A 17,291-nucleotide genomic window follows, 5' to 3' on the forward strand; every position below is an offset into this window, starting at 1 on the left:
AACTGGTTCCTCTGATCAGTTTCCTCCTCTGTTGAAGGGGTAAAATACTTGTCCAGGCTATTTTATTAGACCATAAAGGGTCCTGGGAAACCATCTGCCAGACTGTGTCTCAATGAAGGCCTTTTAGTCCTTGCTCGCCTCCACACCACTGGCGGCTGGCCCGGCACCTGGCTCAAGGTAGATGGTACATAAACATGTCAGAGCCCTCCTCGAATGGCCAGGAGGGGCCCTCCGTGCTCACATGGACTGTCTAGAGGCCTGGGATGGTCTCCCGCGGCCCCGCCTGTCTCAGTCCTGCCTCATGGGTCTCCCCTTGCAGTGCGGACGCCCAAGGCACCCCTGCCTTTTACATGGCAGGTATCAACACCTGCTACTTGCCCTCTATGGGCCCAAAGACACCAAAGAATGGGTTCGCCCTGCACAGGCTCTGAACTAACAAGTACTCAGGAAAGCACCTGTAAGCACTTACAACACTGGCGAGAACAGTAATAATAATCTGTATATGTGTGTAAGCCAGCGGTCCCCAACCTGAGTGCCCCACTCCCACAGGTCTTCAAAATGATGACACATATTTCAGTACTTCTGTATTTCAAAAAGCCTAATGGGAACTGTGTTTTTGTACAAAGTAAGACCACATTTATAGACTGGAATGGCAAGCTTTATTCAGTTATGTGTAACTTAATTGAGGCCAAAAGATTGGATTATTTCAGCTCAGGAGCTCAGATTAGGAATTCTGTCTTTATGATGAGTATTTTTAAATGGAAAAAATAAATTAGTCATCATCTGGTAATTAAGTTGGTAGCCCCAGACAAGTGTAAGAACTGACGGAGGCCCTTGCAGCTCACAGGCGCTTCCCCGTGACAGTTTCTCCCAGCCCCCACAACAGCCCTGTGAAGCAGCACTACCGTGGGGGCATGAGGCTCTGGGGGTCCAGGTGGTCCCCCAGCATCCTGGCACCTCACGACTGTGGAGCCAGAACCAGAAGCCCTGCCACTCGGTCTCTCCAGGACCATGTGCACTCACGTGGCACAAGATGGCCCACAGAAGGTCAAGAACACAGCCTCACTTTGATTCTGAACATCACAGCACTCCCGTGAGGCTGGCGAGACTGGTAGGATCCCCATTTTAAGAGGAAGAAACAAAGGCTCAGAGAATTTAGGGCGCTGACAGTAGTGATGGCTGGCCCGAGAGCTTGGTCCAGGTTGGCTGTCAACTCAGCACTGGGCCTCTGGTCCTCTGCAGGCCTGGGGGGTGGGCAGGCAGGGGGAGGGAAGAGTGCGCACAGCACAGAAGGCACAGACCATTCTGAGAGGAGGGCTCATCCTCAAACCACCGTCCTTTTGGGTCCAACCTGGGCTTTGCTCTTAGAGGCTCTCTGATAACGAAAGAGGGAGCTCTCAGCATAAGGTGGCCTCTTGCCAAGGACACGCGCACAGTTCAGGAGGGAAAAGCCAAATGTGCCCAGGCCGGCCGGCCCCGGCCTCTCCCTCCAGGAGGACATGTGTGATGCAGCAGGCCATACCCTCAGAAAGCCTGCGGACCTCTGTGGTTAACAACTGCACCATGAGGCTAGAGAGCTCCATCCGCTCAATGTCTGCAACTTACGGCCTTTCCCAGAGAGCTGATCTCAACAAATGACCGGGGCTCAAGAAACGTCCTCACCCAGGGTAGAACAGGAATCAGGGGGAAGTGGGAAGGACCTAATGGGGAGTGACATAAATGACCAGGTTACAAGGCCAGGGAGTCACTGAATTTGGGGCTGGAGAGGACCTCAGACACCACCTTGCTTCACCCTGTCATTTCACATTTTAAACCGAATAGAGCTCAAGGAGAGCCAGTGACTCCTCACGCTCACATGGCCCAAGGGGAGAGCCAGCTAGACCAAATCCCGAATCCTGGAGGATTTCTACCTAGGAGAAGTCTGTCCACCAGGGAGACAAATTATGTTGGGTCCCAGACCCCTCTGAGAATACGACAAAATCCTCAGACCACTCTCCCCGAGAAAATGCACACACATAAAGATCTGCATATTATTTAAGGGGCTCATGGCTCCCCTCAATGTCTGTCTAGTGGTCTATGAGAGCTCTCCCCAGCCTCTAAGTTAGAGCCTATGGACAAAGGTAGCAATTCCTTGAAGTAAATGTGGGCCATACAGTCCCCAAGGGAATTAAAAGTTTCCCTCAATGGCTGTAAATAGAACACTGGAAAGTGTCTTCTCCATTCTGGCTCCCTGCCAGGGTCCCAGTGAGTCAGAGGCAGACCAGAGAGGGAAGTAGGGAGCAAGCTGGACTCCAGGCCCCAGGGGTCTCCAGGAGTACATGTGCCCAGCCTGAGAGGGAGGGAGTGACAGCTGAGGCCCAGCCACCTGTCCAGGGGACAAAGGATCGAGGTGCTGGGCTGCAGCTGTGAGGGCGGGGGACAGCTGGGCTGAGTGGGCAGTGGGGCGTGGCTTCCTGGGAGTTCCCACCACTCATTCGGAGCCTCCAGTGTCAGGATCATGGACAACCAGAGCCACATGGGACCTTCAAGCTCATCTAGTGCAGAGGTTTTTAACTGGGTTCTAAGCTACTCTGGGGTTCAAGAGCCATGGAGCATGAGAGGTAAACAGGAGCAGGGAGTCTCTGGTCTATTCTGCACCAACCTAGCTTTGACCAGGGTAGCTCCTTTGACAACATATGGGTGTGGTATTTTGTTTGGGGAAAAAACAAAAGGGGCCTCCACTGCTTAAACAAAGTGTGTTAACTGCTGGCCTCAGTTTGAGACCCCAAATGTCAGCTCTTCCTGCCAAGTAGCTGGGCAAGCTCTGCGATGAACACCTCTATGATGCAGAGCTCATTCCCACCTGGTATTCACCAAAAGGGTCCCCTGACTCTAGTGTCCAGGAGGCCTGAGTCCTGTGGGAAACAGACTGCCCCCCATTGGGGGGTGGCCCTGTGAGGTGGGACTGATCTGGGAAGGGGAGAGAACTGCCCATCTCAGAGAGCAGAGCGTAGGAAGGAATTCCACCAGCTCCTACAGTACCATCCACCCCACCCCCACAGCAGTGCCTCCCAAGCCTGACCACCCCACAGGCTCAGTGGATGGCAAGGAGGGGCCTCCAGGAGGTCCTCAAGGAATAGGGTGTGGAGGGCAATCCTGCTGTGACCTCGGGATGCTGTAGAACCTGGTGGTCATAAACACACACACACACACACACACACACACACACACACACACACACACACACACACACACACACACACACACACACACACACACACACACACACACACACACACACACACACACACACACACACACACACACACACACCTCTGACATCAACTGTCATTCCGTGTACAGACAAGGAGTAGTTACAGGCTGAATCCCAGGAAGCATGCTAGCTCTGCACATGAACAGCCAGCCCCTGAACCCAAAGGGAATACTTTTCCTACTGGAAAAAGAGCCCTAACTTCTAGGAAGCTGGCCCCACCTGTTGCCCCAGGTCCTCCCTCCCACTGCTGCTGGTTTGCCTTACCTTTAGCTTGGCCTGGATCTCGCGGGCTTTGCGACGAGCCAGCACCTGGATGTGGCTGGAGACCTGTAGCAGGAAGAGAAGGCTCCTGTCCCTACCTCCCAGGAGCCCTGTGCTCCCCCTGCTGGCTCCTCGACCCTCAGCCCTCCACCATCCTCAAACCACATCTGAGTGAATGAGTGAATGAAAGGGGCGGTCAATGATGGGCCTTCAGTCCTGCCACATCCAGCTAATCCAGAGTCTGGCAATAAATCAAAGTACAACGCCAGTCCTTCACTCTCTGTTCTTCTGGTGTCCTGGAGAGGGGAGGGGAAGGACTCCCTCCCAGCTGATGGCAGCAGGGACTGCAGGGAAACTGAATGGTCTGTGGCACACCAAAAAGAGATAACCCCTCTGAACCAGCCCCACCGAGAACCCACCCTCCATCCTGCAGAGGGCCTGGCCCACCACGGGAGCAGACTGGGACTGGGGTACCTGCCCCTGGGACCCACGCTCATCTCCCAGGGCCCACCTGCTTCCTGGTGCGCGTCTTCCCTGTCCGGAGCTTGATGTAGCGGGCAATCAGCTCATTCCGACCTACAGAGACACCAACAGCCTCTCAGCAGGAGAAGGACAAAAGGCAGAAACACAGGAGGATCTGGGGATCCCTTCCCTCATCCTCTGCCCACCTTGAGTGGGGACTTGGGGTGAGGATTCTGCAGGTGTCCTCCATGGATCCCAGGAATCTCCCAGCAGCAAGAGGAAGCTGAGGCCTTGCTGGGGGAGTGGTAACCTGAGAGCAAGGTGACAGGGCTGCAGGTACCATACAAACTCGGGGAGCTCCCTTCTCCCACACTGGCCACCTCCTCCCCCAACTCCACAGCAGCCTGACAGCTGCCAATCTGCCCTGCCTCCTCCTGGGGCCTTCTGCACACTTGGGAGGTTGCAGGGCAGTGCCTGGGCCTTGATGCTCCCCCATGCACACTGCCCCCTGCCACTGCCCACAGCTTCCACCACCTCCATAAATGAGCAGGACCTTACGAGATGTCTTGCCTTGTCTCCTGACGGGAGACAAAAGTGCTGAGACACTGAGCATCCCCAGGGAGGAGGCCCGAGGCCCTGAACTCATAAAGAAAACCTGGGCAGACCACACCTGCAGCTGCATGGCTCTGACCAGACCAGTCAACAGGTAACACCGTCTGTGCGCCATGGGCCCAGTCCCCTAGAGGCTGAGGCTGTGTCTGAGGGGTCCTGGAAAACTGTAAGGAGCCACCCACGACCTCTACCATTGTAAATGCAATTATGAAAGGAGGTTCTGTTTTCAAAGAAACCACCACCTAGCTGAGGAGAGACGTGTGTCCACGCCATAACCCCAGTGCGGGCCATGGACAGGGAGCACACAGTGTGCTCAGCGCACAGGGGTCAGCTCAGGCTGGGTGGTCAGGTGAGCCTTCCACTGGACCTTGACCACTGGGTAGGATTAGACTATAAAGAAGGGCATTGGGCTGGGGAGAGGGAGGGCAAGGGGGCTTCAGGGGGAGCTATCACGCCCCTGGGCCAGCTCTGAGGCTCAGCCACCAGCCCCGCCCCATCCTGCCAGCCTCGCTGAGCCTGGAGGGCTGTGGCTCTGAGTAAGGAGGCTGCTGGTGCAGGGGGCGGGGCCGAGACGAGTGGGCTGTCTGCCACCCCACTGTAACCAGAGAGCACAGCCAAGGCCAAGCTGGCCCCCCAGATGACCTTTCCCCACTGCCAAAGCTGAATTAAGAGGCCACCCTCGGGAGGTCTCGTCTGCCAGAAAGACTAGCTGGCCTGGGAGCGCTGGACGGTCTGTGTCAGGGGAAGGAGGGAGGGCGGGAGGGTCAGACTCTGAGGCTATCACCTGTGGGCTGGTCTGCACCTACAACGGGGATCCAGTGACATGTCTCTTCTCAAAACTCTCCACGGAGAAGTATTTCACAGCCTCCTCTAAACGGATGTCCAAAGACGGTTCAACAGTCCTGCGCCATGTCTAACCAGAGACACTCACGCTGCAGCTAGGAAATGCTATGATCGCTGGCCGGAGTCTAAGTCATCACCGTAAGCGGGTCCCAGAACTGGGAGTTGGGGAGCCAGGTGTAGCCCAGTGCCTCCACAAACAAGATATGGGATCTTGGCAAGTCCACTGCTCTTCTTAAACCAGGCCCTTTTAAGGTTCTCCCTCCAGATTATTCCAATCAAATGTTTAGACTTAGGAAACAGACCTTAACCTGGGCTCAATGAGAGCTCTCTGTGGCTCAGTTTCCTTTGCTGTAAAAAGAACAGGCCCGTGTGAGTAGTGTAGTCAGGGCCCAGCCTGGGAGCGAGGAGAAAAGCAAGGGAGGAGAGAGGGTTCCTGAGACCAGGAGGCTGATCACAGAGCTGGAGGGCACGCTCCAGAGAAGGGTGAGCAGGAGAGTACTGGGGCTGCTCCTGGAAAGGCAGGGGAATCGATTGTTTATATTACTGGCAAGGTTCTGATCAGTAGTAGGCTATTAGTAGTTAAGTTTTGGGGGAGTCAAGTTATATGTGAATTGTCCACTGTGTCTGTGTGTGTGGGCAGGTAGAGGTTGGCACCTCTAACGCCCACACTGTTCAAAGATAAAATGTATATCCAGAATCTAGCCACTTCGCACCACCTCACCCTCCATGGTCCAAGCTCCTATCCTCTCTGGCCTCAACTATGACAATAACCTTCGACCTGGATCCCCTGCTCTCAGCCTATTCTTAACACAGCAACCACAGCAATCCCATGGCTCAAACACCCTCCCATGGTTTCCCATCTCACTCAGGTTGCAAGTGTTCAAGCCCCTACAATGGCCTGAAAGCCCCCACAGGGCCTGTTCACTCCATCCCCAGCCCAGCCCCTCTCTGACCTTACAGCATCTCCCACTGGTCTCTTGGCTGTTCCTGAGACATGCCTGGCCCACTCCCACCTGAGGGCCTTTATGTGCCGTGTTCTCAGCCCAGCCACGCATGGCCCACTCCCTCACCTTCCCACCTTCTTTGCTCAGGTGCCACTGTCTTAGAGACAGTTTCCCCGCCCCCACCCACCCACCTTGGACAGCCTACCGTCCTTACTGCTCTCCCCAGCACCTTCGGACACACCATGTGATCTGCTTACTCACTCGGAGCCCTGCCTACCCCCACCCCCACTCCCAGCAGAAGGAAGCTCCTGAGAACAGGGATGTCTGTCTATTCACTTGTTCACACCCAACACCTAGAACGCTGCTTGCTGTTTTCTGTAGTAGGCTTCCAATAAATACTTGTTAAATGATAAAGCAATGGCGAGAAAATGCTGACCACATGTCCCACAAGGCGTTTTAGCCTACTACAGGTAAGGTACACATTAAATAAAAGCAAATTACCTTTTACTTCTGATTAGTCCAACACAGCTGTTTAAGCGCTTTCTTATCCTGGCCTCATTTGAGCCTCCACATGCAGGAGAAAATTCAGATTTTTGTGGAGCCTAAAGCATCTAAAACTTGGGAAGCTCTCTTTGAGAAAAAGAATTTAAAATATAAATACAAAATTAGGTAAAAATCATTTTGGGTTAAGATGGACATGTTCACTCTCCTGGCGGTAGTAATTGGCTTCACAGGTGTGGTTACATCCGTCAAAACTTAACCAAATTGTCTACTTCAAATATGTATAGTTCACTGTATGGCTATTATACTTGAATAAAATTACTTTACAAATTTAAATTACAAATAAAAAGATTAGGGACTTGGAAGGGGGACATGCAAGTGATGGTCCTGAAGCGTGACCCTCACTAACTCCCCAGCAAACCTCCCTCCCTCCTACAGAAAGGTGGGCAATCGCACCTAGTACCAGATGGGGACACTGAAGGCAGAAAACCTCACCCGGATCACCCACCCACAGATCTAACACTGACTGCCTGGGCTTGAATACTGGCTCAGCCACCGCCGGCGGCACAGGGAGTGTCCGGCACCCCGAAGATGCTCTCTATCCCCGGGCAGGCCTCCCAGCCCCGTGCACAGTGGCCCCTCCTCCGCAGCACAGGACGAGCAGCAGCTAGGGAGCCCTGTGCCCGCCAGGGGCTTGAGACCCTTACTCCAGACATCAGAGAGGACGGTCTCCTGTGCCAGGAGCACTGGGTCTTGAAGACAGAGCCCCCCCTCCTGGTCCCACAACAACCTCTGCCCTCTGCTACAGGGTTCGGGAGCTCTGCCACCACACAGGCCATGCTGGGGGCCACAGGAGCCAAATCCAAAGGGTCTAGGCTGGCGAGGCTGTATTTTTCCAAGTTGTGCATCTTGCCCTCCCTTTCTCTGGAACAGCATTCCCCTGTCCTTTACCAGCTCATGTCAGGCCATTATTCCACCCAGCCTTGTTCTGCTCATCAGAGGTGACGCCAGGAGCTGAGAACTCCCCCTGGGCAGGAGCGAAGTGCTGGGTCTCGGGGGGTGTGCAGAGCCACGAGGGGCTGACCAGCTTCCTTCCTGCCACCGGGGTGCTTTGGAGGTCACCCCGGCCAGCTGGCATCAAATCCAGGCTTCACACTTACGTAGGGGGGCTGCAACAGCGTCTCTCGCTCTCGTAACTAGAGCAACAGTCGTGAACATGTACTGAGCACGGATGTGCACTAGTACCTGTGCAAATACAGACTGTGCGCTGGGGAAGTCGGATCTGTGCTCTCCTTTTCAATCCTCACGGCCGCTCTACGCAGCTGCTACTCTCATCACATTCTACACACAGGGAAATCGAGGCCCACACAGATTCGGAAAGCAGTTCAGGGTCACAGACCAACAAGTGGTCGAGACCGAAACCCATCCAATCTGGTTCCAGAGCCTGTCTCTTCAGGATCACACAGTATGACTTCTATTTAACGTGGGAGTGAGGGCCATCTCTCTCAGAAGCGAGGGCCGGACCTGGTGCCCCCGAGGTCTTATGTAGCCTAGGGAAGAAGTAAGTGTGGCCCAGAGAGGGGAAATGATTTATTCAAAGTCACACGGTTAGTGTCCCAGGTGCTATGAGAACATACTCTTCTAAGGCTTCACGACTATCATACAATGGCTGCCCCCCCTCGGCTGGGCTGGGAACTACCTCTGCAAGACACCACAGCGCTCCTCCCTCCGGACTGATCCCCAGATTCTCCGGGTCTCTGCATGATGCAAAGCCCTTGGCTATGTCTGACTGCCCCTTGCCCTGACCCAGGTCCTGGAGGAAAAGCCAACTGTTTGGACCCAAGAGCCTGCCCACTCTTTTCACTCTCTCATGGACTGTGGCTCCCCCAGCTGATAGAAGCCAACATGTCGTGCATGATGTAGATATCAGGAGGTCACAGAGTCAAAGGGAGACGCGGAGAGAAGTAGGGAGCATGTGTTCAGAGGCTGAGCCCTGAAACCATACTGCAGGCCAAGAGAGCAAGGGCAGGAAAAAACGAGTAGAAAATCCAGATGAGTTAGTGGGGGGAAAGAGACCCACATCCTTGTCCCAGCTCTGCCATGTGCTGCCCAAAGCCAGGCCTGTCTTTTCCCCTCCAGTGCAGACCACATGCTGGGCTAGTGGGAGGCCAGCCTGGACCTCGGCGGGGCCAGTTGGGCAGCTGGGCATTACAGTGTGGCAGGTGGCCTTGGCCAACCCCAGAGAGGGCCTGGGTGGGGCTGGAAAGGACACCCCCGCCAGACTGTGGCCCATCTGTCAGAGGACATGTGTCCAACAGCCCCAGCTTCCGCCCATGGCCCCACCCCACCATGGGCAAGCAAGGGCAGCCGATGGACAAAGGGGAGCCTTGGCCTAACCACAGGCCCCAATGCAGGGCCCACACGGTCACCACCACTTCCTCCTAACCCCACACACGGCGTCACACATACCTACCAGTCACCCCCAGCTTCTTGTTGGCCACACGCTACCGCTGACATCGTTATCCCATCTGCACAAGCCTGTCTATGACAGGCCATTTCTGCATCTCATTCCATCTGTATTGCCTCCCTTCTCTGTACCAGCCCTCCCCAGGGCCATAAGTATACTAAATGGCATCAAGGAAGTAAAGCACCTACCACCTGGCAGAAGGTCAGCAAAGTCTGCTGCTACTGCTATGTTCATAAGGCCCTGTTATAATGAAGGCTCTAAGTTTTCAAAAGTAGAAAAAGCTGAGAACCTGAGGGCAGAGCCCCACCCCCGCCCCCCAAGAGGAGACGGACCTGCACGTGCTGGGTTTTGGCTCACCAGAGGCCTCTCATAGGAGCGAGCCCTTCTGACTAGCTCTCCAGTTCACCCTGGCAGGCTGAGACCCCAGGGAGGAAGCCAGCCATCCTCCACGACCAGCCCTAATCCCGATGGCCTGGGGGCCTCTCTGTCCAGGGACCAGCTAAAGCTATAAACACCTGCAGCCGGAGGAAGAGGCCATTTGTGGACAAGAAACTTCTGCCTGCAGCCTGAGAAGGCAGTGATTAGGCCTGACATCTGAGCTAGTAACACCACTGTCCCTGCAGGGCTCTGAGGCTTCTGGTGAAATCTGATCCCACCTTCAAGGCCACCACCCTGAGGAGCGAGGAGCGGTCCCAGATCCCCACCCAAGTGGGTGTGCCCACTCCCACCTCCAAATCCCGGTGCACAGGGATCTGTGCCTTTTTCAAAGTCTCTGGCTAAAAGTCACTGGAGCTCCTGTCTTCCTCTCTCACTAAAATTGGCGCTCTTGAGGACAGAAGACATGTCCCATCCGGCTCCACATCCTACTGCTACTCACTGGGCAACTCCATGTGTTCTCATCCCTGTGGCAACACTGAAAGGTGAGGTGTTCAGCGTTACTAATCATTAGGGAAATGCAAATCAAAACCACAAGATACCACTTCACACCCACAAGGATAACTATTCAAAAAAAAGAAAAAAAAAACACAAAAAATAACAAGTGTTGGCAAAGATGTGAAGACACTGGAACCGCTGTGCATTGTTGGTAGAACGTAAAATGGAACAGCCCCTGGAAGACGGTTTGGCACTTCCTCAAAAAGTTAAGCACAATTACCCTATGATCCAGTAATTCCATCTCTAGGTATATACCCAAAAGAATTGAAAGGACGAACTCAGATACCTATCCACCCATGTTCACAGCAGCACCAGTCACAGCAGGGGAGAGGGGGAAACAACAGAGTGTTCACCAAGACTTAAATGGATACATAAAATGTGGTGTATCTGTGCAAAGGGATAGTATTCAGCTGTAAAAAGTAACAGTGCCCTGACACAGGCCACAACATGAGTGAACCTTGAGGACCTTGTGCTCAGACAAACACTGTATGACTGATTCTACCTCCATGAGTGCCAAGAATAGGCAAATTCGTACAGACAGAACACAGAAGAGAGCCTCCCAGGGGCTGGGGGACAGGGGAGTGGATGGGGAGTTAGTGTTTAATGGCTACAGAGTTCCAGTTTGGGATGGATGAGAATGTTCTGGAGATGGATGGTAGTGATGGCAGTGCCACAAGACGAATGAATTTAATGCCACTGAACTGCAACTTCAAAGGGTTACAATGGTAAACTTTATGTGATGTCTACCTTCCCACAATAAAATAAATAAATGAATGTAACCAAAACCAAACAAAGGTGGCTTTATTATCATTGCTCCCCAGTTTTTCAAATGAGGAACTGAAGCTGAGAAAAGTTAGACCACCAGCCCAAGGCCACACCAGCTCCTGGCACAGAGCAAGTCTGAACTGAGGGTCACATCGTCGGGCCTGCAGAAGTATGAAATCAGTGTTGTAAGCCAGACGGGGGACATGGCAGGACCCAGAAACCACAGGGTGACAGAGCAAAGGGCAGTAGAGGATCCAAGGAACATGGCAGAGGCAGGGGAAGAAGCTTAGATGAGGCTGCTGACTGCTGTCCCATCATCTCAGTGACCTGGGCCCAGTCCCCACTCTGCCTCTCCTGAGCTGCGTGACTCATCCAAAACACAGTCCCTTCAGCTCTGACAGTCGTCAACACGGCACCTGCCCAGATCGCCCACCAAAACCACCACACAGAGTCCCACCTCTGGGCCAGTGCTCACTCTCTTCCCCTTCCCTGAACACCTCCCTCCTCTACCCTGCTCATGCTCCACTTCCTTCCAGAAAACTTTCAAGATAACCTAGCCCTCTGGGTGACACTATATAACATAAGTGCCATGAGTTTACTTTCTAAAGTTGTTTCTCCTGTCCCTCTGCTGCCCCGTGAAGTCGTGGAGAACGGAGGCCACAGCCCTCAGCCCCAGTCTGGCTCAGGACAGTGAGACCTTGCTTGCTTAAGAGCTGCCGGATTGCTAGTGGGAACGAGAAGCCTGGGCCACAAGGCACCCAGGGAGACAACAGAGGAAGCAAGGAGAGGAGAAGCAAAGAGAGGGGAGAGAGACCAGGACAGCTGGGAGATTCAAGAGCATGGCAGGCAGGAAAGAATGGATGCACAGGAAGACAGAGCCAGCTAGCCCTCTTGCAGGCAGAACAGAGACGGCAAGCCGGAGCTGTGAGGGGAGGGAAAGACAGAGTGTGCGGGCAGATGGGGGTGAGAAGTTGCCCCACGCTCACCTCCCCACCACCTGCCTACAGGGCCAGAGGCCAGGCTGGCCAAAGGAGGTCAGAGCGACCAGTGTGGCAGTGCCAGGGCGAGGGTCACAGAGTGACAGGGCAAAAAAAACGAAAGCAGCCATGAGGAGAAGCCGGCTAGCAGCCCCGGCCCCGGGAGCCCGTCCACAAGTGTGGGAGGCTCAGCTCAGAAATAACAGGTGCTAATCTGTCCTGTAGCTCGGCATGTTATCTTCATGTCGGCCTGGCCCTCCTCAGAGTGTCCCACTCGGGCTGTCCTGGGGCCAGAGCTGGGAGCAGGCCGAATCTCTGTCCTCAGAGTCTCCAGGTCTAGACGACTCCTCCTCGGGGCACCCTAGATCAGCCTGCTCTTCTCCCTGTCTGAGGCCTCTCTTGCCTGCTTGTTCTCAGCTCCTGCCCTGTGTCTCACTGGGCCGGCCCACCCGGAAAACCACCAATGGCCTCTGACTGCGGGAAGTGGGGTGTGTACACACCGGGGCTCTCAGGGGCCCAGGATGGGCCCGGGCACTGGAGGAGGCAAGAGTGGGTCCCCCAAGGGAAGATGAGAAGATGGAGAGGAGCCAGAGCGAGACGAGGTCTGAGTCAGCTTGGCAGCTTGTCCCTCTTCCTCCACCTCCCGGGGTCCCATCCCACACACGGGGCTGAGCTCAGAGCTATATATACCTCCCAGCTGGACAGCAGCCCCTGCCGAGGGCCCCTTCACCAACTCCGTGAGCGGTCCTGCCCTCGCTCAGCCCCCACGCCTGGTAAGAAGAGATGCGGATAAGCCAGTGTCTGGACCCCAGCAGGATCTGTACTCACGGAGGACAGGTGCTGTGGGGGCCGGGTGAGTCATCAGACACTGAGGAGCAGCCTCCAGTGCCCCTGCCCTGGGCCTGACCCACCTGGAGCCTGGGCCAAGCAGGAGGCAGGGACAGGGAGCAGAGGCGCAGGCGGGGCAGCAGGCTTCACAAAGGCCATTCAGGGTGATGGGGGTAGTGCTGTGCTTGGGGGCAGGGGAACTGCTTCTAGCCTTCGCTCTCCCACTTACTACCTGAGAGACCCTGGGAGAAACTCTTGGCTTCTCTGAGCTTCTATCTCTGCATCTGCAACCAGAGGTTACAATTCCTCCCTCCTCCCTTGAAAAGATCCAGGAGATAAGGATGTCAGAGGCCACTGACCGCTCCTGTCTTCCTCAGCATAATTAAGGGGCTCCTGGCCCCGGCCCCCCTCCCCTCTCTTCCTCCCAGGTCTGCCCCTGTGTGACCCCCCCACCTTTACCCCTCCCTGTCTCTCTGCGCAGGAGGAGAGCCGCAAACGGGACAACAGCATGGCCAGGACAGTTTGCCAAACACCGTTTTCATCCTGCTTCCCCCCACCACTCAACAGCTCCCCCGGGCCAAACAGAAGTCCACTCCAAGGCCTGCCAGACGTTCGCAGGTTTGCACTGCCCAAACCGACTCAGTCACAATCGTCTACTGACCAACAACAAAGTCTTTTCACCTAATGCCTTTACATGTGAAGCGGGGAGAGAAATATCTACCCATAACAACTAAATAAAACTACGCATCCACCCCCAAATGTCTACCACCAGGTGAACAGATAAACAAAATGTGGTCTAGCCATACCATGGAATATTATTCAGGCTGCAAAAGGAAGTTCTGACTTGGGCTACAACATGGAGGACCCTTGAAGCCATGATGCTAAGTGAACTAAGGCCGTCACAACAGGGCGGACAGTCTGATGTCACTTGTATGAGGTCCCTAGAGTAGTCACGTCCACAGAGACAGGAAGCAGAGTGGTGGTGGTCAGGGGCCGGGAGGAGGAGGCAACAGGAGTCAGTGCCGAGTGGGTATGGAGCCTCAGGAAGATGAAGAAGTTCTGAAGAAGGATGGTGCTGGTGGCTGCACCACAGCCTGAATAGTCCTTTATGCCCCCAAACTGTACGCTCAAAAATGGTGAAAAGGGTAAATTTTATGTACTGTGTATTTTATCACACACACACACACAAAAAGAGACATCTCAGCATTCAAAGTCCGGTCCACAGTGGCACTCCAATAAATGTCTGCTGATTCTGCCACGTTCCACCATCTCCACGCCCCATCCCCCACCAGATACCTGCAGCACCCTCAGCTCTCTCCTTCTGCTGAATGCCTCTTGGCCACTTGTGTTTGCCAGAAAATTCGTTCCTTCAGGCACAAAAGATATATCATGCCAAGTATCCTTCAGTATCCTGAAGACACATCACGGCTTCCCAACAAGAGACCCAGATAGCTCTCAAGGTTTGTCCTGTGCTCCCCACCCCTTCTCACCCTCACACCTCAGCTCTGCATCAACACCCCTCCCATTCTCCACCAAAGTAGCAGAAAGAACCAAAGATACCAGTTCTCCATTCCTCTCCAGCTCCATGGGAATAACCTATGTAAAGCACTTCATCCCACACCTGGTGCTCCATACACGTCAGCAGTCTCTTCCACGAAGCTTCCATAGGGGCCAGAAGTAAGAAGCAAACACCAGAGCAAGAAATGGTTAGAGCAAAGGCGGTACAGGGGGCCGACCCAGGGCACGGAGGCCCACAGAAATCAGAGAGACTCTGTGCAGACCCAGCAAAGCCACAGCCGTGGGGCTGGTGAGGAGAGATGCACAGTTATAACTGGTGCCTGAGGATGAGAACCAGGGTCCAACTAGCACAGACCTTGCTCCCCCAACAAGTAAAAGAATGAGAGGAATCACTGTGGCCTTGTAGGGAAGGCTGCAGGTAAAGGAGGAGTGCCAGGGGCTATGAGAGCCCCGTGGGTCCCCAAGGTGGTAACAAATTGGACATGTGCTCCGTCTAGCTGAACTAAGTTGAAGAGTGTCCACCCAGAACCTCAGAATGTGTCCTTATTTGGAAATAGGATCTTTACAGTTGTACTAAGGTGAGGTCACACTGGATTAGGTGTGACTAGTATCCTTATAAGAAGAGGCGAAGACACACAGAGAAGATGGCCATGTGACAACAGAGTGACAGCAGAGTCACAGATTGGAGTGATGCAGCTACAAGTCAAGGAACACCCCGGTCTGCGAGTGACCACCAGAAGCTAAAAGAGAGACTGAAACAGATCCTCCCTCAGAGCCCCCAAAAGACACCAACCTTAAAGACACCTTGACTTCAGACTTCTCCTTAGCTGTGAGAAAATACGTTGCTGCTGTGTGAAGCCACCACTGGTGGTCATTTCTTACAGCAGCCCTCGGAGACGAATACGGCCAGCCCCCACGAGCCCCTCACACAGCGCCCTTTAGACAGCTGACAAAGTCTCTGTCTTGGGGGGCTGAGCGGGAACCAGCACCGCATGGGGGAGAGAGAACCTGAATGGAAAACCCTGGGGGTGGGCACATGGCCTGCAGCCATCTTGTTGGGAGCCAGGGCAGGGCCCTCTGTTGTCAGGAGCGCCCGCCAGTTACAGAAACCCTCCCGGTACCTGCCCAAGCCTGGTGTTTCAAGCTGGGGGTCCCGGGAATAGAAGCCTGACCAGGGCTTTCCAATAACTATTCAGTTTTTGGTTTTGTTCTACTTTTCCCACATACCCTCTCTTCCATCCAAAGGTCAGCACAGCCCCGGCCAGACTGCTTTGTTCTTCCCACATGGCTACTGGACTCCCAAAGATCAAGCCTTTCCAGATTGCTCTGAGCTGGAGGGGACCTTTCCTGAGTGAAGGTCTACAGAACTCTGCTGGACTCTCTCCTGGGACACTCCACACCTGCCTTGTAGCACGTTCTACGTGTGTTCACCTCCCCTACCCCCACCATATTGTGAGCAGGGGCCAGAGCTTCCCCACCTAGGCCTGGCACACAGAAGGCTCACGACTGAGTGTGTGCACAAATGAGGGGAATGAGTCCAGTAACCACCTCCCTAACCTCCCTTCACAGCCCAGGGTGGGGAGCTGGGAACTGATGAGGCATTTGCCTGGAGGGCAGCTTATGGGGTTTTCCCAGTATGCTCTCAGGGGGTGAGAGGTGTTCTTCCCTTTCCCAAGTCTTCTACTACCACAGCTTCTCACCCACTCAAAGGCTTCTCCTCACATGCCTTCCCATCCCTTGGGAACCCAGGACAGAAGGAAGCAGCATCCACCCGATAAATGCCCCAGTGGTCATTCCCCTTCCATTACTTGGAGAACCCCAAGGGTGCTGTGTACCCCCCATGCCTGGGCCCTATTTCCAGAACTGAAACATGAGGGCAGGGGCCTGCCACCCCACCCCAACAGGCTCCTTACCGTACATCTTGCCCTCATCTGACAGGATGATCTTGCGCCGGCCACAAGGCGGGTAGATGGCCAGGGCCTCCTGGAAGCTCTGCTCGATGTCCGGACTCCACACACCCTCTGCGTCATTGTCAATGGGCTTGTCCAACGCCTGACTGCCCCCAGAGACGTTGCTCCCCTCAGGGGAGTTAGGAGGGCTCCACTCGTTGGAGGTAATGGTGCCGGCCTTGCCCTCCAAGGCTCCGCTTGGAGGAGCGCCCGTTGGACCTGTATGGGCAGAAACCACAGCATTGGAGGAAGAACTATGTGGCCGTGGGCCGGGGCGTCCCAGGGAATGCCAAGCCCTAGAATCAGTTGCTCTTCCTTGCTTGGCCATCCACAGCACAGGAGCTTGGAGGGAAAAGGCCAGGGACCCGGAGGATAAAGAATGATGTGAAAAGTCTGGGAGGATCAGGAGGCCTGGAATCTAGGGCAGGTCATTTCCCCTCTGGAGACCCCCAGCTTCCCACCCTGTCAAATGAGCACAATGGCCTAGGCACTCTCTGAGCACAGCTCTAAGAATCCAAGACAGGGCTGAGAAGTAGGAGGGACCAAGGACCAACAGATGTTCTGACATCAAATCAACAAGGGGCAAAAAGGATGTAAATTACTGTTCACTGTTGGTAGAATAGTAACCACTACAGAAAACAGGATGGAGGTTCCTCAAAGAATTAAACAGAAAACTACCATATGATCCAACAATTCCACATGATCCAACAATTCCATTTCTGGGTATATATCCAAAAAAGTTGAAAGCAGGGTCCTGAAGAGATATTTGTACGCCCATGTTCATAGAAGCCTTATTAACAATAACCAGGAGGTGGAAGCAGACCAAGTGTCCATGGACAGATGAATGGTTAAACCAAATGTGGTATATACACAAAAAGGAATATTATTCAGCCTTAAAAAGGAAGAACAGCCTTACAGTGTGGATGAACCTTGTGGACATTATGCTGAGTGAAAAGAGCCAACCACAGAAAGACAAAT

At 54.2% G+C, this 17,291-nt stretch overlaps 1 protein-coding gene across 6 annotated transcripts in view; it reads right to left on the reverse strand.

Annotated features, from left to right (window-relative positions):
- TEAD4 (TEA domain transcription factor 4) overlaps positions 1–17,291 on the reverse strand; it is a 66,609-nt gene that overhangs the window by 24,364 nt on the left and 24,954 nt on the right. For 5 of the 6 annotated variants that reach the window (XM_027595159.2, XM_027595157.2, XM_027595160.2 and 2 more), the window contains 3 exons: positions 16,278–16,532; positions 4,026–4,090; positions 3,518–3,580 (listed from right to left, as the gene is read on the reverse strand). In XM_027595159.2, the coding sequence (XP_027450960.1) occupies positions 3,518–3,580; positions 4,026–4,090; positions 16,278–16,532 (383 nt within the window). Of the gene's footprint in view, positions 1–3,517; positions 3,581–4,025; positions 4,091–4,182; positions 4,287–16,277; positions 16,533–17,291 lie in introns of all 6 variants that reach the window. The other variant, XM_027595163.2, reaches the window with a different exon arrangement.

The sequence above is a fragment of the Zalophus californianus genome, chromosome 9, assembly GCF_009762305.2.
Source record: "Zalophus californianus isolate mZalCal1 chromosome 9, mZalCal1.pri.v2, whole genome shotgun sequence".
Taxonomy (NCBI): domain Eukaryota; kingdom Metazoa; phylum Chordata; class Mammalia; order Carnivora; family Otariidae; genus Zalophus; species Zalophus californianus.